General features: G+C 31.0%; 1 protein-coding gene across 8 annotated transcripts in view; it reads left to right on the plus strand.

Annotated features, from left to right (window-relative positions):
* Positions 1–24111, plus strand: part of CEP112 (centrosomal protein 112) — a 728584-nt gene that overhangs the window by 266893 nt on the left and 437580 nt on the right. For all 8 annotated transcript variants that reach the window (XR_012481126.1, XR_012481125.1, XM_074260574.1 and 5 more), the window contains exon 20: positions 3527–3709. Coding sequence is in view for 6 of the 8 variants with exons in the window: in XM_074260574.1 (XP_074116675.1) it covers positions 3527–3709 (183 nt within the window). In the remaining 2 variants the exon portion in view is untranslated. The remainder of the gene's footprint in view (positions 1–3526; positions 3710–24111) is intronic.

The raw sequence follows: 24111 nt of genomic DNA on the forward strand, positions 1-24111 counted from the left end.
AAAATATGAGTTTAATTCTCTGAAGGTCCACAGGAGCAGTAAAATGATCCATTATATCAACTGCTAAGATTTTCGGGTTTGAAGGGAATAGATAACCTTGAATGCAGCAGGCAGATAGACACACATAGCTTGTAACGCATTTATGGAGGTTTTCCTGGCTGAAATTGTTGATCTGTTTACATAGATAAATATGGTTTAGAATTTCTTCTGTGGAAGAATTGAAGTATGGAATTTAGAAGAATAAAGACAGTTAAAAAGAGTTTATAGCCATAATTTTTGGGAGGGTAAATACTGGAATTGTTTACTGGTTCCTATTCTAGCTAATTTTTCGATGAGGAAACTGAGTCAAATAGGATAAAATGATTTATACAAGATCATACAGCTAGTGACTGAGGCTGGATTTGAACACAGGCCTTCCAGATTCTAGAACTAGTGCTCTTGAATATCTTGAATATCTTACCAACAATTCCATTACTTAATTGGCTAGAATCACTTTATCCTATTTGATTCAGTTTCCTCATCTGAAATATGATCTAGAGAAGGAATCAGTAAACAATTCAAGTATTCACCCTCTCCATAACTATGACTATAAGCTTTTTAACTGCCTTTATTCTTCTAAATTCCATACTACAATCAGTAAACAACTCAAGTACCCACCCTCCCCAAAACTATGGCTATAAGGCTCTTTAACTGCCTTCATTCTTCTAAATGCCATACTACAATTCTTTGACAGAATTCTGGACCATGGTTACCTATATCAGATGAACAGTTTAGTGTCTTCAAGAAGTCCAGAGATCTTGAATATGCTACCAACAATTCCATTATTTAATTGGCTAGAAGACCTATAGAGTGAAGAACTGTTCTAAGAATTTGGACGTTATGTATGTACATTCTTATTGGCTAATTAAAACTTTTCTTTGTTAATACTTTTATAGACTCATGTTTTGAGGACCCAAACAGTATATTCCTAAAAGGGAAAATGAGGTCAATTTCCTTATGATCAAGAAACCCTTTTCTAACTGCTCATGAGAAAACTAAGAATCTGATTCCCAAGACTCAAAAGTGTTTGAATTTACCACCCAGTCTCACAGTGGCAGACACAACTTGCTAAACTATTGTCTCTGCCTTCATAACTTGGACTAATAGTCTTCATATTATAGATAATACAACCAGTATCAGTTTGATTGATTGTCCTAGGCTTACTGATAAAACATGGTGGATTTGTTTTTTGTATCAAACTTGTGATTTCATTGTTATAGGAAACTGTTAGTGAGAACATTCCCTCTAATACAAAAGATTAAATTTATATTTTTCAAGAGAATTTCCTGGAGCAATAGGAAATTAAGTGACTTGTAAGGAATTCTTCAGTAGTAATCAGTCAATAAAAGTTAGTACCTGACTTGTTCATGGTCATTTTGTTTAAAATAGCAAGTAAAGCAGTATATATCTTGATGGGGCAATGGATATTGAACTATATCTTTTTTTTTTTTTCTTGAACCATATCTTGTGGACATTGATGCTTGTTCTTTATCAATCTCTATTTATACTACATTTAAATTATTTTCAGTGTTCCAATTACTTTGAAGTTTAAAAGAGATTTAATTGTACTTTATTATTATTCCAAATATCAATTTTCTTTTTAACTTTTAGCTTAAGAAATTTTTTTGAATAAATCAAAATTTTCTAAAAAAATAAAGGAAAAATGAGTTTGAAGTGGTAAGACTAGCAGCAATGAAAATGTGTCCCAGAACTTAAAAATCAAAAGACTTCAATGAATCTTGATCTTTATTAATATGAAGGCCAGAGATTTAATCAGTATCAATAAATTCTCCCCTATAGCCATATTCATGTGAACTTTACAAATTATTTGCATTAAGGAAGTATACATTTACCTATTTCAAATAAGAAATATAAGCATGTTGTGAGAGGCAGACATTGCTATCAAAAAAAATTGTAAAAAATTTTATTGGTGGTATATTTTAATTAACATATTAATTAAACACAAAACACAAAAGTGTTTTGCTTGATGTACATACCATTACCTTTAATTCTTGAAGTTAACAAAATTAGTTATAACTTGACTTTACTATTGTTATTATATCTTTTTTTGCATTAATCAATAAGATATCTATGAAATTAATAAACATTGAAGTTGTTGATGACTTTTATTAAAACTGAAGTAAATTTATGAAAGGTTAAGTAAATATTGCTATTTTTGCTTTTCTAGAGTATTTTATAATTTAGAATGTTTTAAACCTGTGAATTTTTAGCTTAACAATTAAAAATTTTAAATTACTGGTTTGCACTTAGGAATAAGATTTTCAAAAATTTTGAAAGAACTAAGCAGCAGGAGTGAAGGCAGAAAATGTGCCTCTAGAAAAGAATGCTATAGCTTTAAGATAAGGTAGTCAGGCACTTCATTGCACAAAACAAGATCGATTTTGAGCAGGCTCCTACTGTTAGCCTTTTTGGAGATGGAGTCTCACATTGAAAATAACATTCTTCATAATAGCGGATTTTTCCCCCGAAATCCACCAAAACTGAAGAAAAATCCAAGTGACTGTTTTTAGCAGCTGTGTGTCCTGGAGTTCACTGGGGAAGCTGGCTTCCTGCAGTCCCCTATTCATCACCTGCTTCAAAGACAGCCTGGCTGGCTATAGTTTGAAGGCCAGGTAGGGTGCCATTGTGCACAGTCTGGGAGGATTAGTATCAAAGCTGCGGCAACCAGGCCCTTGGTCTCGAGCTGCCATTCAGTGTAGCAGGGAGAGGCTAAGATTGGCCAAGGTCACAGTATCCAGTGTGGAGTGGACTGGGAAAGGATCCTGAGAATAGAATGCTTTTTATGAAATCATGGCGCAAGCTTGCGGCACAGCAGGTTGTCCTTCAAGAACACATACATCTATTTATATTGGTGTACCGTGGCTGATAATGAGATAATAGAGTCTTGTTTTATCATTTTATTTTTAAAAGACAACTATATATCCTATAATCCAGATGAGTATTTAACTCGGCTTTTATTTGAGAATCATAAAGAAACCTTTGGCTGATTTCATTGCTGTATTTTATATATATATATATATATATATATATATATATATATATATATATATATATATATATATATATATATATATATATATATATATATATATATATATGTATTTATATGTGTATTAGTAACTGAAGGGCAAAGGATACTATTAATAATTTATAGTTTTCATCATTGTTGACCAGCAAAAGCAGGATTGATGGGACAGTATATATCATATATGACATTTTTCTTTTTTGTATTGATCCATTTTTTGTCAACTGTTTGCAAAAAGATTTACAGAATTTGTTTAACTTATTATAATATTAAATTGCGGTAAAATCCTTCAAATTCAAGAATCCTTTAGAGATGAGGTAGTGATGACGTAAAAATAAATTTCCAACTTGATCAAATTAAGGAAAAAATTAAGCTGTACATGAGTTGTCATGACGACAAGGATGTTCTGTTGATGAACTGTACTCTTCATTGTCCAATCAGATAGTAGAGCTGAAACGGGAGCATGAACAGGAGAAGACGCACCTATTCCAGCAGCATAATACAGAGAAGAACTGCCTAGTCCGAGATCATGAACGGGAAATTGAAAAACTGGAAAAACAGCTCCGCGCTGCCAATATGGAGCATGAAAATAAAATTCAAGAGTTGAAGAAACGAGATGCACAGGTAATTATCAATAATATTTGATAAAACGGGTGCCTTAAGAAAAAGTCATCAGCGTTTAAATGTATTTTCAGTATTCTTGATTCACGCTGTTTGATCATTTGCAAAACTGACATATAAATGTGATTTTTTTTTTTTTTTTGTTTTCTTTTGGCCCTCTCATGTTTTGTTGCTGAATAAGGCTTTAACTGCAAAAACCACAGGTAGCCAGATTAAAAATCCCATGGTGCGCTATAACTTGGCCTCTTGTTTATAATCTTGTCTCAGTTTCTTTCATGATGGATTTTTTTAAAAGGTATCCATCCTCACCCCTCCCTTCAGCCTTAGTAAATCCCTATGAAATACATCTGGGTCAAGCCATCGCTTTTTGTTTTAATCTCTGCAGGTAACCATAAATCATTTATTTTAATATCTGATTTTTTTCTTCAGCATTGTTTTTTTTTTTTTATTGTACTGTGTATTTGATTAGATCAGTTATATGATGATTAACTTAAAAATGATTTGATTGAATAGTTATTTCCCACCAGGTTGTTTGTTGTTATTTTTCCTACATACAGATTATACTCCCCACCCCACCCCCAACCCTCCAGCTTCCATCTCTGTGGTCCCTGTTGGAAGCCATTTGGCAGAATAACCCCCAGCTGTGGTAGCATTTGACTCTTCAAACTTATAGATGAAATGTACACTGTCAGCATGGAAAATGATCTTTATAAATTTTTTGATGAAAAAATAATCTGATTGTGAAGCTATATTTTTGATATTGTACTTTCTTATGGGTATATTTAATCAAAGGCCTGTATGATTCCAGTTAAACTATGCTGTGAACATTAATAGAAGGACATTAAAGGTAAATTATAACACAGAAAATAATTTTATTATCTAATTCCATGTAGAATCTTTGTTGTAGGCTGCATCTAAAGAACTCTTTTCTTCATGAAATTTTACCATAGTACTCACTCCGCAATAAGATTTTCCTTTTTTCCCACCCCCAAGATGATGATGTAATTCCCTGGCGATAACATCTCCCTATTTTTTTTTTTTTTGTTATGACTTGTGTTTAAGTAGCATCACAATTATTTAAACATAATAATGTTACTAAATAAAATGTTTTAAATGGGTGTAGGAAAAATAGGCGGTAATGGGTCAGGGTTATTGGTTATTTCTTTTTTTGATTTGATTCTAGATAGTCTTTTATTTGAATAGCTGCCACCCATATATAATCTCTACAAAAATATGTTCATAAAGGAGAATTATAATCAATCTATATCATGACAGTTTTCTAACTTTTAAATTTCTAACTTTAATTTCAGTTATTATATATTGTAAGAAAATACTCAAGTGATCAGTGGTATACATTTTGTAAATATACTTTTCTACTAATTGTTAAAGCCTTTATAAAATATATGCTAGATTTTTGGAGTAAATTACTTAATAATTTTGTAAATACTCGAAAAATTTATATTTTTTACCTATGCCAGACCATGCTATTGTCTTTGATATGAAGACTGCGTTTGACATTTAATAAGTACAGTATTATTATGTACCATTGAATTTACTAAGTATTGGTATACAATTCAGTTATTATTTATATAAGCTTCCACCTACTTACCATTTTATCTTTATAAGGAAAGATGGTACCAGCATAATCTCTAGTAACTAAATTTTGAGAAAATCTTTGTGCTTTTATACCTATAGTAAATATTATTTAGGGTGTGGTTCAACCAGTGGTTATAAAATATGATAGACTTTGGAAATATAAAAGATTTAGCCCCCCCGATTCTATAATAATGAAAATTTGATGGCTTATTAGTGTCTCTTGTAATAAATATAAAAACTACAAAGCTTATTCATATGCCATATTTTAGAATTATATGTTTTTATGGTTTATATGTTGGCATATTTTAATTGCCACCCTGACAATATCAGGAAGCTATACACAAAGAATTTTTCTGATCAAAATCTCAGTCTTTTTTTTTTTTTGCAGGTTATTAATTAGAAAATATTTCATTTTCACCAAAATCCAAAGTCGTTATTAATTTAAAACATTAACATATCTAATACTATGCTTTCAAAATACTTGGAAATGATAATCTACTTTTGGTTTTACATTATGAAGATTACAATCAAAACAAAATAATCAAAAAATACATTTTTGAAATAGATTTTCTCAAATTATTTGACATATCTGCTGAAGAAATGAAAGCATATTATGTAGGAAATCCAGAATTTTTTTTCTTTATCCTATTACAAATAAGAATTTGTTTTTCTAGTTAACTATTTTGCTTCATCATCATAGTAATCAAAATCTTTGTCAGAAACACTATTTAAGTACATTCCTCCCACCAACTCCAAAGGACCAAATGAATATTTTTCTTGAATATGGAATTTTTGTTTGATAATTTTATTCTTTTAAAATATTGGATGATGATATTATTACAAATATGAACTTCCATAATTTAGCTTCTTCCTAATATGTAGCTTATTGTTATTATAATAAAACATTAAAATGCAGAAACATTATCCCACAAACATGAAATCCTTTTTGTTGAACACATTTCAAAATCACATTACTATAATAATCTATATTTTTATGATTTTTTTAAAAATTGAAAATTGAGTATACTACTACTATGTATACTAGTTTTCTTTATTTTAAATCATTTTAATGTTGATATAGTAAGATCATAATTTACTTGCAATGCATATAAGAAAATTAATAATTTGATGAGGATAATTGATCTTGGTTTAATATTTCTTGAATTTTAATTGTTTTCTTTATTTTGGAGTATTTCCATGTTTTTATATCTACCTGAGGTAATTAATTTTAAAGAAGAGTCACCAACCTAATCTGTGGATTATTAGAAGCCAAAATATTTTGTTGTTCCTAAGCTCTTCTTTAGTAGCTCTATTATTTCTAAAGATAGTACATTATATTTATTAGAATCATTTTGGAAATGATGTTCTATCTTATTGATGAACTAGTTAAATAAAAAAGCCTGCAAAAACAATCTGAGAAGAGTGGCTTCACTATCATAAATTTATATTATATTCTGATCTTTATTGTGGGCATAATAATTGCAATATAACCTAAAAGTTTCAGTTGCCTTTTTGCTATTAGTAATGTCTTATTGAATAAAAAAACCATAAATTTTAGCTCCTGTGGCTTCTTGATTGGTCTGGTCATTTGGGACTTAATGCATATAGGGACTGCTTAATCTTCTTTTATGTAGGTAGTTTTTTATATAAACCTTAAAGGTTTGGTCCAGGGAATTGTTCTCAGGTAGCTAGCTGTTGCTTTTGTGAACTATTGGAGAAACTAACTCCTGTAACCAAGATAGTCACTCTTGTTTATAAAAATTAAATGAGGCATAATTACTGAAAGCTATCAGATATCTAAAGATTCATTAAACTTGGTATCTAATTACAATCCTATATTTCCAGGAAAAGGAATTCTAGACCACCAGCAATAGATTTGTTTTTCCTCTCAATTGAAAGTCATGATTCAAATATTACCAGTTTTATACATAATAATTGATAAGAAGGTTTAACTTTTTGGGGAGAGAAGTATTGGTTCAAATAAGTAGATTTATTTTTAGTGATTCTATAAAATAAAATCCCCTATATTCCTTTTTCTTTCTCCTGTTCTTAATAAAAGAACTCTATTCTTAAAGCATTTTATTTTAAAATCTTATATAAAGTTTCATTCAACAAAATAATCTCCATTATTTCATGTATACATAGGTAGCATGTTATATGAATGGACAGCATCTTGTTGTAATATATCCTTTAATGATACATTTTTTATGGCCCACAATAAATAAATGATATATGACCTGATATTATCTTCATATTTCTGTCATTTTTGTGACTGGAAGATATTATCTGTTATCTGTATCATTTGAAAAATCCTGCCTGTTCTTATATTTTACTAGGTAAACCTTTAATACATATATAAAGCATTTACATAAAGATGTCATAGAATTGTTTGGTGTTGTCTTAATTGCTTTTTTTAATGGTAATTATTTTTTATTGGTATTTTATTGGTATTGGTATTATTTTTTTCACTTAGTTTCTTTGACTATCTTAAGAATCCATTTTCACACATCCTCAAAAATCTGTTTTCCATCATGGGTTTTCTTGAGTTGAAGATTTCTTATCTTTGTCTTTATTTCCATTTCTAATTCTTCATATAGTACAAACAAATTAAGATGTTCAAATGCCAATATTTATTATCCCAATGTTGACAAATCTGTTTTTTACCTCTTCTGTTGTCTTCCTTCAAGTTTCACCAATAAATGATCTTGCACTGATCTGGCTGAGTTTGGTCTCATACAAAGGTCTCTGCAAACTCATTTTTCTTTTCACTGCTTGTCATCATTTGAAAAGAACATATTGATTATAATCTTTCATCACCCTTCATATGATTATATTATGCAAATAAATACATGCTTTGAACCACTGTTGCTCTTAGATGGTATAGTTCTGTACTTGGCAAAGAAATAATTGATTATCTAGCTATTGTGGTTTCTAAGTTCTTTTAGCCTTCTTATATTATTAATTGCTTTACATCAGTTAAAATTACTTATGAAATATTATTCCTTTGACATCTTTTCTCTTATGCATTTATTATTTTCAGGATGAGGAGTTTGTTTGAATAAGTCAGATCGGAGCTATTATAATTGCATGTTTTATTTTCATATTTATCCCTATAATTTGATATTGATTTTGTGCTCTGGTCTAATTAGTCAGTAGTCTGACTATATACTCAGTAACTAGTAATTTTCTGTAAAGATATTTTAATTTCACTCATTATGATAATGTCTAGCATTCACCATATTAATTACTTTCTAACTCTTCTTGGAAAGAAAAATAAATTATTCATTATATATATATATATATATACATATATGTATATATATATATCTTCTCTGTAGTCTGGGACTTTAATTTCTTTTGTTTCTTATTACTAGTGAATGTCAACTGATTTTGGAGGAACTTGATTTTTCCAAACTTGGTTCTTATTTTTCTTATTTTATGAATTTCCTTGTCCAAAGAATTCATCACTCAACGAGTAGCCAAGCAGTGATGATCTTCTCTTTACAAGTGTAAGTAATTTTTTGTATAGCAGATATACTCTGTTGCCAGGAACATACTAACATAAGAATGTGCTGGAACTTATGCTTCAGGAATCCAGAATCAAAAATATACCACAATGAATTATGAAATTTGAACTATTAGGATCTTATATACTGGGCAGCTAGATGGTGCAGTGAATAGGGCACTGGCCCTATATTCAGAAAATATAGCCTCAATTACTTCCTAGCTGATCCAGTTTAGATCATTTAACCCTGTTTGCCTAAGTTTCCTCATCTATAAAAATGAGCTGGAGAAGAAAATGGCAAACCAATTAAGTATTTTTGCAGAGGAAACTACAAATTAGATCATGAAGAATCAGACATTATTGAAAAACAACTAAATATACTTTAAAAATCATAATTGTATTATAGAAGTTTCAGTGAATTTTAGAACTGAAACATAATAACTTCAAATTTAACTTCATGTCTTTGATGAAAGAGATCATTAGTTTTCACAATTAGATAAATTATTCTGCTTGATAAATTTTACATTCTAAAAATATACATACATACAACTGCAGATTTTAACCCAGTTCATACCTGTAATCATTTGTGTGCTAAATAGCATATCATTTTTTAAAATCAGGACACTTAGGAATACGAATTAGTAGTAAAATTAAAACTTTTAAGGTAGCTCTGTAAAATGTAAAGTAACATTAATTTATTAGTTTATTTAAAATGTCATTGATTCCTTTTGCAATCTATACCCTAGTACTATTAAGGCACCTCTTGGCTCTAAGGAAATATGTATTTATTAATTCTTATCCATGACCTTTATTGTTTCATTACTCAGAAATCAAATTCATTTTAGTGATCCTTTCATTTTATTATTTTGTTGTATATATATTTTCCTATTTCTGCTTATATTTGTTTGCTCTCTATCTATGCTTATTTGAATTTGTTTTCCTTGTCTTATTACTCTAATTACCATTTCTATAATATAGCAAAAACTAGACATAACAGTGGATATACTTCCTTTTCCTTTTTTCTTTATTGGAAAGGCTTCCAGCATTTTCCCATTATATTTCTTATAGTTTTTTCCCCTTCCATATATACCTTCTAATTTTTGTTTTTAATAAATAGAGTTCATTTATTATTGACTTCTTGTCCTACTGTTGGTTATCCCTTATCCAAGCTTTTCTCTGGATTACTGCAATCAAATACTCCTGAATGAAGGTAGAGTCTTATAACCTTGCTTACTAGGTATATTACAAATTCAGGTTTTCCATCTTCTCAATTTAGGCCTCTTGATAGCAAGACAAATATGCCTCTCATTTATTCCCTGTCTTACTTCTTATAAAAGTTATTCCAAATCTTCTCTTCCCTTCTCAAGCTTCTCACACCTTTTTATTTCCATTCCTAAGATAAAGATCTTGCTTTTTATTTTACTGTAAAAAAAATCATTTGACATGAAAGTCTTTCTTTTAATTTTATAGCTTTTTGTACAAAATTCCCTCATTCTCCTTTCACTAGGTTTCTGATAATGAAATTAATAACCCTTTTCATTACTGAGGCCAACACTTTTGTGTGCTTCCTTCTTTCTGCCTTATCTTTCTTTAGATAGAAACAAATAAACAAACAAAACTTCATTACAACTTACCACTTTCTCAGGCTATCATCCTATACCTTTCCTCCCTTTCTCAGGGACAATCTTAGAATAAAATTTCCTACATAAGTGCTTCAGCTTCTTTTCTTCTTACTTTTTATCTTTCTGCAGTCTCCCTTCTGACCTATTGTTTAACTGAAACTACACTTTCCAAAGTTACCAGCGATCTTTTAATTGTAATTGCAATTATTCCTTTAGTCATCTTTAAGATCCCATGCTTCTCAGCTTGTCTGTTTACCACTGTCTCTTTATAAATATTTTCTCATTTTTTTTTAATGGTAGTATTGTTTCCTGTTACTCTTACCTATCCAAATTTTTTTTTTTCCTATTTCCTTTACAGTCTCATCATGCTAACTGTAGTTTTCTCTTTGGCTTTTTCTTCTTTATTTCTATTCTTTTGGTAGCTTGGTCAGCTCCCAGGAATTCAACTGTCATTTCTATGTGGATGATTCATAGATAGGTACTTAGATAGATAGATAGATAGACAGATAGATAGATATGTGTTTATGCGCAACTTTAGTGCCACTTCACTATTTGCCTATTAAACATTTCAAGTTGAATTTCCTGGAGACTCCTTAAAGTCAGTATATCCAAATTTAACTCAGATCTTCTCTTCTAGACTTCCCTATTTCTCTCAAAAGAAGCACTAGGAAACTAGTTTATTAACCTGCATTATCCTTAACTCCTCACTCTTTCCTATTTTTATCTCCCCTTATTTACCAAATCTTGCTATTTCTAGCCTTACTATACTTCTCATATCTGATCCTTTTTTTCTGCTTACACAACTGTTGCCTTAGTTCAGAACTTTATTACTTGCCAAGGTTATTCCAATAGCTTTCTTTCTTTTCTTTTTTTTTTCTTTTCTTTTTCTTTTTCTTTTTTTTTTTTTTTTTTTTGTAGGGGGAGAGAGAGGAGAGGAGCAATTAGGGCTAAGTGACTTACTAAGGTCACCCAGTTTATTGTCATTACTGTCTAAGGCAAGATTTGAACTCAGATCCTACCAACTCTAGGGCCAGTTCATTGTGCCATCTAGTTGCCCCATTCCAGTAGCTTTCTAACTAGCCTCCCTGCCTCCACCGATTCTCCGCTCTAATCATTCCTACAAACTGCTGCTAAAGTGATTATACCTAAATTTAGAACATGTTACTCAGTCTATTCCAATATTTCCTTATTACCAGTCTCTTCCACAGACTAGGCTTAAGCTATTTTTAAAATTTTGTTGGATATCACTTCTTATCTTACTCTTCTGAGAGAAAACCTCGAACTAATCTTCTCTCTCTTACTCATATATGATACTTCAGTATCCTTCTTTGTGCCTTTTTAGTATATATGTTCTCCCACCCTTATGCTTAGAATATATGCCCTCTTTATTCTTACCTTGAAGAATATCTTTTCTCTTTGAAGGACTGCTTCAACACGAAGCCTTCCAAATAAGTCCAAATACTAGTATCCTATTTCCTTTATAGAGTTTATATTCATTTATATTTATTCTGTTGCCATAAGTTTTTCCTTATTTAATCGTAAGTTGGAAGTAGGATTATTTCTTTCTTTATACTTGTATCCTTTGCATCTAGCACAATCTGTCCTCAGAGTCATAGGCCAGTCTTTCCAGATTTACTAGTTCAGACAGAATCATAGCTTTATTTACTTAAATTTCATGAACCTATGATCTGTAATGTGGGATGTAGAGAAATCTTTATGTGTAATCAATAAATATTGTTTAGTATTAAAGAGAACATTTGATGATGTATATTAGAATACTTTGCAAAGGAAAATGCTTATAACAATTTATGTTATCTACTTTTAGAAAGCATAAACTATTTAACTGATTTTGAAGCTATTATGATCCAGTTTGTATTTTCAGTTTATTTAGATGCAGATGTTACATTATAGTTTCATTGTAGGATATTAATGTATCATATTTAAAGCATAAATGTTTGATATAAATGTTAAAAATATAAATATATTTATATATGAATATAAACTAGCACCACAAAGTGCTATATTTCCCTTTAAAAATCCATTTTTATATATTATCATTCAATGAGAGCATTGAAAAAATGTAATGTAACTTTAAATGAGCAATCCAGTATTCTACCAATATCAGTTTGCAAAGGTTATAATCAGCTTCCCTGGTGGGAAGGGCAGAAATTCTCATTTAAGGTAAAGTCTGTTATTTAGTGTAATATAGTCAAATGTTGAAATGTTATGATTTAGAGATAAATTTATGAAGGGGCTTTCATTATTCTATTGTGTACTTAATTAGGGAAAATTCTGTAAAATATCTTTTGTAGTGAAGCATAAATATTTTTAAGTCATTAGATTTCTTTTTCCATTGTACAGATATTTTGTCTTATAAACATAAGTAGTATTTAATCTTTAATTTAATTTAAAATAAAAAAATTTGGCCTGTGGAAATTTTTTTAAAAATTAAAATGTTAACTTAAGTAAAAAATATTTACTAGGTCAAAATCAAAAGTGTAATGTTAATTTCCTTAAGACCAGATTTACCTCCACTTATAAAAATATACTTCAGTATTTTTTCAGTACGATGCATATTTTTAAAAAGTGTCTGTTACCATAGAAAACACATTTAATGGTATGTAGTTTTAGATACAATGCATTCTTTTAGAGAAAGACTTTTCCGTGATCACATGGAATACATCTTACTCAAATTAGTTTTATATTAAATAGTAATGAATTAATTTTGAGAACATGTTTTTCTTTCATAAATCTTAGTAATAAATTAATTTTTAAACAGTTCTTGGAAAGGTAAAATAAAATAATTAAAAATATAGAGAATATAACTTCTTTTCTGTATAGTAGTGAAAGCTAGTTGCAATGGAAGAAAATAACAGAATCACAGAATTTTGAGAGTTGGAAAGGGTCTCAACAACCATCTAGGTTAAAGGTTCTTAATTTGTGTGTGTGTGTGTGTGTGTGTGTGTGTGTGTGTGTGTGTGTGTGTGTGATGGACCCTTTTAGCAAACTGGTGATGGATAAGAAGCCCTTTTCAGAGTAAGGTTTTTAAAAGCTTAAAATAAAATACATGGGATTAATAAGGAGTTTTTTTTTTTTTTTTTAAAGGATGAGTTTTTTCCATTGAAATTCACAGACCCAGAGATTCCTTGGGGATCTATGGACCTCAGATTCAGAATACCTGATCTTGTCTAACACGTATCTGAAAGGAATCCTTGCTACACCTAGTCTTAGTCTCTGCTTGAAGATTTCCAAGGAGAGGCAACCTACCATTTCTCCAAGCAGCCTTTTCCACTTTTGGAAAGCTCTAATTGTTAGAAAGTTTTGCCCTAATTGCAATTTCTACCGGTTGTTTTTGGTTCTTCACTCTGTGACTGAGTAAAAGAATTCTAGTCCCTCCTTTAGTTAAGATGTCAGTGTTTTAGGTGGGTTATAAAGGAATTCAACTCTCTTACAAATACAGAACAAATTAAACTTTAAAAATCTACCTGAGAGAATAATGATAAAAGCAATTAAAAGTGGTTAAAAGCTTCTTTGCTCCTCCATACAGTTCATGAATATACAAGAACATCAGTAGCCATTGAAAGTTCTGAGCAGAGAAAAATGAAAGTAAGCAAAAAGCACAACTTGCATGCAGCTAGGATTTCTAGGAGAAGATAGGGCCTGACCAATGCCCAGTGAAGGACCCAGGCATCCCACCTGAATAATAGCAGGAGACCTAAATTTAGTGCTCATGCAGCATAACTTTTGGTAGTCCACTTCCAAATCAGAAGAGGGGCTAGACCAATATTTAAGTATTCTACCCTCTTTAGAACTCAGGTAGTTTATACAAAAAATGTAGGAGAGAGGTATAGACCAAGCTTTAAGGGAGCTCACTTCCACTGATGCTGTTGTTTATCCTTCATTTTTGAAGTGGACCATGACATCAAGATAGTGGTGTCATGATTTGTAATTGAATTGGATTTAAGTGATGCTTAACTATGCATAGTCACCAGTTTTCCTGTCTTTTCTGGAGCCATCTGGGTGCAGTGTCAAGATATAGATCAGAATGACTGGAGATGGCCCAGTGATAACAGGAAAAGGGGGAAGGACTAAATACCTGGGGGACAAAACTCACATATCTTTCAAGAATCATACCATCAGCAAGGTCTGTATTGTTTCATCATGCTTCATCAGCAAAGGATAGAATCAACTTCATGTCTGAACTATGTAAGGAAAAGGAAAGGAACTTAAGCCAAAACCCAACTTGAGCTATCAGAAGACCTATTCTAAATTCAGGAATTCACAAAGTAAGTCTAGGCATCTTATTGGATAAAGCAGAGTCTGATGATGGAGCACAAAGCTTCAGTCCAAAAATTGAGGCTTTCAGATACGAGTAAACAGAAGAAAATGCCAAACATGATGAAAAAACAAACAACTGTGCTTTGAGAGAAGACAAACAAAAGTATCATGATTCAAAATATTTAATATCTGAATACTTAGATAATGATAGAATTGATAACAACAAACTCCTAATTTAAGAGGAGAAAACACAATATTTCAAATTAAAAGTCTATTTGTCATTATATTAGTTTTCATACACACAACATACACACACAGAAATTCTTCAGAAACTTTCAAACCTATACAAATTGAGCTAATCATAATTTTTGCCTTTTAGAGTTTCAAAAACTTTATACTATATTTAGAAAACTGTAATAATTTTATTTTTGTGCTGGACATGGTTTTCCCTATTTAAAACAGATGGAAAATTCTATCAAAATTAAATTTTGTTCCCTCTCAAAATGGCTCACAAAGATTTTTAAACTCTTTATTAATTGCTTGCATAATTTTATAATCTTTGCTTTCTTTTTATATTTAGGATCATATATAGAAAGCAACAAAAAATCTTGAAAAGAAAAATGTATGTGTTTTGCTTGTTTTGATATTCTTGACATTTTGTTCTTCCAAATTAATTTTGTTATTATTTTTCCAAACTCATAATATTTTTTAATAATTAGGATGGCATAAACATATGGTTTTAGGTAAAATTGTCATTTTTATATATTGCTTTTATCTACCCATGACAAATTATTCTCTTTCCAGTGATTTAAATCTGGTCTTATTTGTATATATATATATATATATATATATATATATATATTTTTTTTTTATAGTTATGTAGCTCCTGGTTTGTAGTTTGTAGTTCCTGGGTTTGTCTTGACAGATCTCTTCCCCAGTATTTTATAGTATCCAAAAGTCATTTTAAATAGGGTATCTCTTAATTTTCTCCTTGCAAGGTTTTATTGATGATGTGAAAAATGCTGATAATTTATGTGGGTTCATTTTATGTCCTGATACATTGCTAAAATTGTTACTTGGTTTAACCATTTATTGAATTTTTTTGATTTTCCAAATAAATAATCATATTGTCAACAAAAAAGAAATACCTTTATTGCCTCATTGCCCATTCTGATTCCTTTTATTTATTTTTCTCCTTTTATTACTATTTATAGGATTTCTACTACAACATTAAATAGTTTTTGTGACAATGGGAATTTTTGTTTTATTCCTGATCTTACTGGGAAGACTTCTAGCTTGTCTCCGTCACAAATAATGCTTGCTTATGGTTTTAGTTAGATGTTTCTTATTATTTTAAGGAAAATGCCCATTTATAATTATGTTTTCTAATGTAATTAATAGGAATAAGTGTTGTATTTTATTAAGAGCTTTTTCTGACTTTATTGATACATTTATATAATTTATGTTACTTTTATTATTGATATAATAATTTATAGTTATTTTGAATTGTGGTAGTGTCCTACCTAGCATTTTACTTACAGTTTTTACATTCATTTTTTTTAAATGGAATAGGTCTATAATTTTCTTCATCTGTTTTTGTTTTTCCTGGTTTAGGTCTCTGTACCATATTTGTTTAATAAAAGGGGGGTTGGGTAGCATTTGTTTGCCTGTTATTCCAGATAATTTATTTAATATTAGAATTAGGTGATTTTCAAATGTTTGGTAGAATTCACTTGTAAATCTATCTGGCCTAGTGCCAGATATCTAGTGTTTAGATATTCAATTCCCTTTTCTGGTAATATAGGTAGTTTAATTTTTTGTTAAATAGTCTTCCATTTCACTTATTGATAAATTTATGGGTATATAATTGGGCAAGGTAACTCCTCATAATTACTTTGATTTCCTCTTTGAGAGTGATATATTCATCTTTTTAATTTTTAATACTTAGTGATTGTTTTTTTTTTTTCTCTTTTAAAAAAATCATATTCCCCAATGGTTTATTGCTTTATGAAAAAAAGCTTCTAACTTTACATATTAATTCAGTGGTTCTTTTACCTTCAGTTTTATTCATCTCAACCTTAAGTTTTAGGATTTCCAATTTAATGTTTCATTGGGGATTTCAATTTGTTCTTTTTTATTTTTTCAATTGTATATTCAATTTATTGATCTGTTCTTTCTCTATTTTCTTGATAAAGACATTTGAAAATATAGGCTTTTGGAGATTTAGGCATTTATTGATATAGGTATATTTGGAGATATGAATTTTCCTCTGATTATTGCTTTTGAAGCATTCCTTAAATTTTAATATTGTCTCAGTATCATTCTCTTTTGTGGAATTATTATTTTTATGATTTATCCCTTAATACTCATTTTTTAAGATTAGATTGCTTTGGGGCAGTTAGGTGACATAGTGGATATAGTACCAGCCCTGAAGTCAGGAGGACCTGAGTTCAAATTTGACCTCAGACACTTAACATTTTGTAGCTGTGTGACCTTGGGCAAGTTGCTTAAACCCAACTGCCTTAGCATAAAAAACAAAACAAAACAAAAAAAGATTAGATTGCTTAGTCTCCAGTAAGTTTTTAATTTGTGTTTTCATGGTTTCCTATTGAAGATAATTTTTTTTGCATGGATATCTAAAAAGGATATATTTAATATTTCTATTTTTCTGCATTAACTATAATGTTTTTATGCCCTAATATATGACCATTGTTTATAAAGATCCAAGTACTGCTAAGAAAAGATTTATTCCTTTGTATTCCCATTCAGTTCTTTCCAGTTTGCTATCACACTTAACATTTAAAATTTTAGTCACTTCCTTTACTTTTCTTAGTTATTTTTTTATTAGATTTACCTAATTCAATTAAATGAATTAATTAAATCTGGGAGAGGAAGATCCTTAAGGTTTTTTTTTTAACCAAAATAGAAATGGTTGCTATTTATATTCTTGTTGAGTGATCAAGACCCCAACAATGAATGGCCAATTGGGGTTTGGCCTGGACCTATTGTTGGCCAATCAATGAGAGTCAGAATGGTTTGGATTTCAAGTATAATCCTTAAGAAAGAAATCTAGCCAATAAATCCCAATATATCTTGGGAGAGCTCAGTGATCAAAAAAAATTAAAAATATCTGCAGGTAAGGATATGGTACCTTCGAAGGGAAGAGGAAGGAGGAAGGAAAGAAGTAAGGAAGGAAGGAGATAAGGAAGAATAGGAAGAAGGAAAGAAACAAGAAAAGACTAAAAGAAAGGAAGGAAGGAAGGGAGAAAGTAAAGAAAGAAGAATGAAAAGAAGGAAGGAAGGAAAGAAGGAAGGAAGAATGACAAGAAGGAAAAAAGACAAGAAGGAAGAAAGAAGGTTGCTGTGACTCAGCTGCTGGTAGGGATTTTTGTTTATTGTGTTAGAGAAATCTTCCTGAAGGTATTTATACTTCAATTGGATGAAATATCCATGACAGGAGGTTGGGTCTTTCCCAAAATTCTCTCAAGTTGTCTTAGGATAACTATTTTCCCTTCACTTTTAATAATTTCTACTGTACAAATTTCACTTTGAGGTGTAATTTTACCTTCTTTGTAGGAGAATATTGGCAAACTTGGTATTTCCTTCCTTATTTCTCTAAGAATTTCCTCAGAATTCTTTCTGAGTTTTTTTTTTCAAAACAGTAATTTAAAATTATAATTTCTCCACATTCCAATTTATTAGTCATTTATTATTTTTCTCAATATAATTATATTGTCATATAACTAAATTATCTCAAATTCATGAAATGAATAAAAATTTATAATTTATTATTTATTTTTACCTATATAATTGATATTTATAAGTTTAAAATATTTAAAGTAAACTCTTTTTACTAGTTTTTGAAAATATTTTTTCTTAAAGACTTTTCTTTTGATAATTTGATATATTGAATTGAGAAACTAAAAAACCCTTCAGTTTTACAAAATGGGTTTAGTATATGTATATATATATATATATATATATATATATATATACATATATATATATTTATCTATAAAGATGAAGAAATGATGGTTTATTCTAAGAAAAAAAAATTTAATAGTATGAAACCCAAGTACTTAAATACAGTATTAGAAAGAATTCTGACCATCAATGGCAAAAATGACAACATATAAACTCAGGTGAAAAGAGAAGAAAGGAGAGACTAGAGCATAGCCTACACTTAAGAAAATGAAAATTAATATCTTAGATCTTATTTATGATCTTAGAAATATTTCATATTCAGTGAGGCAAAAATATATGTTTTCCTTTTTAAAGCATATTTAATATCTTTTTCCTTGAAAAAAAAGTACTTCCTGGTTATTGATCAGTAAAATTTGGTTAGTCAACAAGCATTTATTAAGTGCTTACTATGTGTGAAGACAGGCAAAATATTGTTCTTGTCCTCAGGGAGCCTCATATTTTAATGAGGGAAGTTACATGGGAAGAATTATGCAAATATTATGTATAGTGTAAATGGTAGAGTATCTCTTGGGGAAGGTATTTACAGTAGAGGGTACCAGGAAGATCTCATCTGAAAGATTTGAACTGAGTCAGAAGTAAATCTAATCTCTCTTTATATGACAGCTATTTTTGACATATTCAAAAACTATTTCTAGTCTTCTTCAAGCTAAATATTTCTATTTACTTCAATTATTCCTGACATAGTATTATTTCAAGACTCTTCACTAACCTGTCTTCTCCTGGGAATTTTCCAGTTTATCAATAATCTTCCTAAAATGTAATGCATAGAAGAATGTAATACCCTACTTCTGAACAGCTTAGGGAAGAACATATCAATGTCAGAAGCTTCCTAGTATTGATAACTATGTTTCACTTAAAGCATTTTAAGATTGTATTAGTTTTCTATTTGGGGTAATAATAATTAAGCAATTAATTTTTAATTATCTGTAGTCTCTGGCCCAGAAATTTTACTACCAGGTATTTACCCCAAGGAGATCAGTGACAAAAAAGCAAGGCTTCACTAGAATATTTAAAGCATTCTTTTATATAAGAGTTTAGTTTGCAAGGAACAGCAAAAGAGTTAGTGTGACTTTCGAACTAGTGAAATGTATAAAGGTAGGAGATATAGGATGATAGGAAATATAGACAGGTTGTGAAGGGATTTAAGTGCCAAGTGAAGGTTTAATATTTGATCCTTCATATGATAGGGAGCCAATGGAGTTTAATGTGTAGGAAAATAAAAGGGTTAGACCAGGTTTTTAAAAGATCCACTTTGTAATTGAGTGGAGAATGGATTAGAGTGGTGGGTGACTTATAGCAGAATGAGCAACCAGAAACTACTGCAGTAGTCTTCATGGGAATTGATTAAGGCATACTATCTGAGCGAAGAGAAAGGAACATAAACAAGAAGTGATGTGATGTTAGAACTGAAAGAGTTAACACCCTCTTGGATGTGTGAGGTGAGTGCAAGTCCAAACCTAAGTGGAATTGGAAAGGATAGTGGTACTTTTGAGTCATAGGAAAACTGCGAAGAGGAGAAGGCTGCAGAACAAAGCTGTTGAATTCAATTTTGTACATGATGAGTTTGAGATGTCTAAGAAGTAGCTGGTAATGTGAGCCTTCAGGTCTGGAAAGAGCTTAAGACTGCATAAACATCATGGAATCATTTACCTAGAGATGATAGTTAAACCCATGTGAGTTAATGAGATCAGAAAATGAGACAATATAGAAGGAAAATTTAAGACAACCCAGGATAGAGCCTTGAAGAAGACCTACAATTACTAGGCTTGATAATAATAATGTGTTTGTAAAAGAGACAAAAAAAAGGTGTTAGAAAGAAAAATAAACAAGAGAGCATTGCCACGAATGCTTAGGAGATAGCATTAAACAGAATGGAATGATCCACTTTTAAGTGCTTCAGAGAGGTCAAGGAAAATGAAGCCATTAGATTAAGTTTGAGAAGGAAATGGCAAAGACTCCAGTACCTTTCAGATAAAAATTCCATGGATAATACTAAAATGATACAAGCTAGAGACACTGCTGAAAATAGTAAGAAATGTCTCAGATAGCCTGTGAAGAAAAATTATAACTCTAAACAACTTTTAGAGCAAAAATAGTTTTGTGAATTATTACGTCTAAGCCTAAGGTAATAATGTTGTATTTCACAAAAATAATTGATGTTCAGAAGGAATATTCCTTTTAATTTTAGCTAATGACTGTCATATGATCAGAAAAATAAGTTGTAATGAATAGTGAATTATGAAGATGCGCGCTCTGCGCAGCGCACGCGCATGTGTGTGTGTGTGTGTGTGTGTGTGTGTGTGTAATATTAAGGTAGAAAAGACCTTTAAAATCACCTGGTACAATCCCTTTCATTTACAAAATGAGAAGACGGAGGTCTAGAGAGATTAAATTATATATCTTAATCTAGAGAACAGAGTTAGATTTAGAATCCAAGTCACCTAACTTCTGATGGAATGTTGAAAAGAATTTAGTTTGGCAATAATATTCCTGTGTGTTTTCCACACAGAATCTCTTTGAGGTGGTGATCAGTGGATTTTTTCTATTTCTGCTTTCCCTTTATGTTGTATTATTACAGGACAATTTTCTCAGGTTATTTTTGCATTGTTGTGTAAAGATTCTCTTTTTGGTCACAACTTTCTGGCAGTACGATTCTTTATATTTTCTTTTCTTGATCTGTTTTCTAAAAGTCATTTTTCTTATAAGCTGTTTCATATTCTGTTCTCTTTTCTCATTCTTTACAATCTGTTTTATTTCTTAGTCTCTCATAGCTTCACTGACTTCTCCTTGCCCAAATCTATTTTTCAAAGCATTATTTTCATCTTTGAGACTGTACCTTCGTTTTCTAGTTGGTTCACTTTTTTAAATTACTTTTTGTTTTTTGTTAATTTCTATTTTAGCTTTTCTTCAATTTCTCTCATTTGATTTTGGAATTCTTTTTTGAGTTCTTCTATAAATTCTCTCTGGGCCAGGAGTCACTTTGGGATAAAAGCTTTTTTTTTTTTTTTTTTTTTTTTAAGTATCCTCCTCTGAAGATGAATTTTGATCTTTCCCTGTTCTCAAAAATATGTTTCAATGATGGGGTTCTTTCTTCTTTGCCAATTCATTTTTTAAAATAAGAGATATTAGTGTAATCACCTTCAATTGTAAGGTGGGATGCTTCAAACTTCCTCTCCTGCAAGTGCCCACCGCCACCAGCATCCCTGCCCCACCGCTTCTATATACACTTGGTGCAGGTTCCTTCTCACTTAGGGCTGCTTCTCAGCAGCACAGGTGGGCCTTACATTCCCAATTAGCTGAGATTTGTTTAGTCTTCTCTTACTCAAATCCCAAACACACAAAGAGACTGGGAGGTGAAAGTCTCTGTGGTTCCTGTGGAGACTTCACCACACCCAGCTAGGTCTGAAGGATCCCTATTTGAAGTTTCTCTTAGCCCAGAGGTATTTGCATTTCAGACAGATTAATCTCCACTCCAGGGTCTTTCTTCAGATCTTGTCTGGTTATATCAGAAGGTCCTCAGTTCTGCCCCAAGTCTTAATTTTCCTGGAATCTATTTTCATCCTGAGGTGCAAATTTGTTCTGTTTGTGGGGGAAATTGGGAGAACTTGAAATTTACCAAGCTACTCTGCTACCTTCCCAGAATTCTTCTTTCTACCTACAGTCTTTTAAAGCAGCTGCTGCTAAGGCTTGTATAATTCTTTTTTTTTTTTTTTTTTTTTTTTCCTTCTTTTCTCTTTTTTTTTTTTTATTATATATATATATATATTTTATAATATTATCCCTTGTATTCATTTTTCCAATTTACCCCCCCCTCCCTCTATTCCCTCCCCCCGACGACAGGCAATACCATACATTTTACATGTGTTACAATATAGTCTAGGTACAATACATGTGTGCGAATATCATTTTCTTGTTGCACAATAAACATTAGAATCCGAAGGTACATGCAACCTGGGCAGACAGATATTAGTGCTAACAATTTTCATTCCCCTCCCAGTGTTTCTTCTCTGGGTGCAGCTACCTCTGTCCATCATTGATCAACTGGAAGTGAGTTGGATCTTCTTTATGTTGAAGATTTCCACTTCCATCAGAATACATCCTCATACAGTATTGTTGTTGAAGTGTACAGTGATCTTTTGGTTCTGCTCATTTCACTCAGCATCAGTTGATTTAAGTCTCTCCAGGCCTCTCTATATTCCTCCTGCTGGTCATTTCTTACCGAGCAATAATATTCCATAACCTTCATATACCACAATTTACCCAACCATTCTCCAACTGATGGACATCCATTCATCCTCCAGTTTCTAGCTACAACAAAAAGAGCTGCCACAAACATTTTGGCACATATATGTCTCTTTCCGCTCTTTAGTATTTCTTTGGGATATAATCCCAGTAGTAGTGCTTCTGGGTCAAAGGGTATGCACAGTTTGATAACTTTTTGGGCATAATTCCAGATTGCTCTCCAGAATGGCTGGATTCTTTCACAACTCCACCAGCAATGTATTAGTGTCCCAATTTTCCCACATCCCCTCCAACATTCATCATTATTTGTTCCTGTCATCTTAGCCAATCTGACAGGTGTGTAATGGTATCTCAGAGTGGTCTTAATTTGCATTTCTCTGATCAGTAGTGATTTGGAACACTCTTTCATGTGAGTGGATATAGTTTCAATTTCTTCCTCTGAGAATTGTCTGTTCATATCCTTTGACCATTTATCAATTGGAGAATGGTTCGGTTTCTTATAAATTAGGGTCAGTTCTCTATATATTTTGGAAATGAGACCTTTGTCAGAACCTTTGTTTTTAAAAATATTTTCCCAATTTGTTACTTCCCTTCTAATCTTGTTTGCATTAGTATTATTTGTACAGAAACTTTTTAGTTTGATGTAATCAAAATCTTCTATTTTGTGATCAATAATGATCTCTAGTTCTCCTCTGGTCATAAATTCCTTCCTCCTCCACAAGTCTGAGAGGTAGATTATCCTCTGTTCCTCTAATCTATTTATTATCTCCCTCTTTATGCCTAAATCATGGACCCATTTTGATCTTATCTTGGTATATGGTGTTAAGTGTGGATCCATATCTAATTTCTGCCATACTAATTTCCAGTTTTCCCAACAGTTTTTTCCGAATAATGAATTTTTATCCCTAATGTTGGAATCTTTGGGTTTGTCAAAGATTAGATTGCTATAGATGTACCCTTTTTTGTCCTTTGTATCTAATCTGTTCCACTGATCTACCGGTCTATTTCGTAGCCAATACCAAATGGTTTTGGTGACTGCTGCTATATAATATAGCTTTAGATCAGGTACACTTAGACCACCTTCCTCTGAGTTTTTTTTCATTAGTTCCCTTGCAATTCTTGACCTTTTATTCTTCCATATGAATTTTGTTGTTATTTTTTCTAGGTCATTAAAATAG

The sequence above is a fragment of the Sminthopsis crassicaudata genome, chromosome 4 (genome assembly GCF_048593235.1).
Source record: "Sminthopsis crassicaudata isolate SCR6 chromosome 4, ASM4859323v1, whole genome shotgun sequence".
NCBI classification, from domain to species: Eukaryota; Metazoa; Chordata; class Mammalia; order Dasyuromorphia; family Dasyuridae; genus Sminthopsis; species Sminthopsis crassicaudata.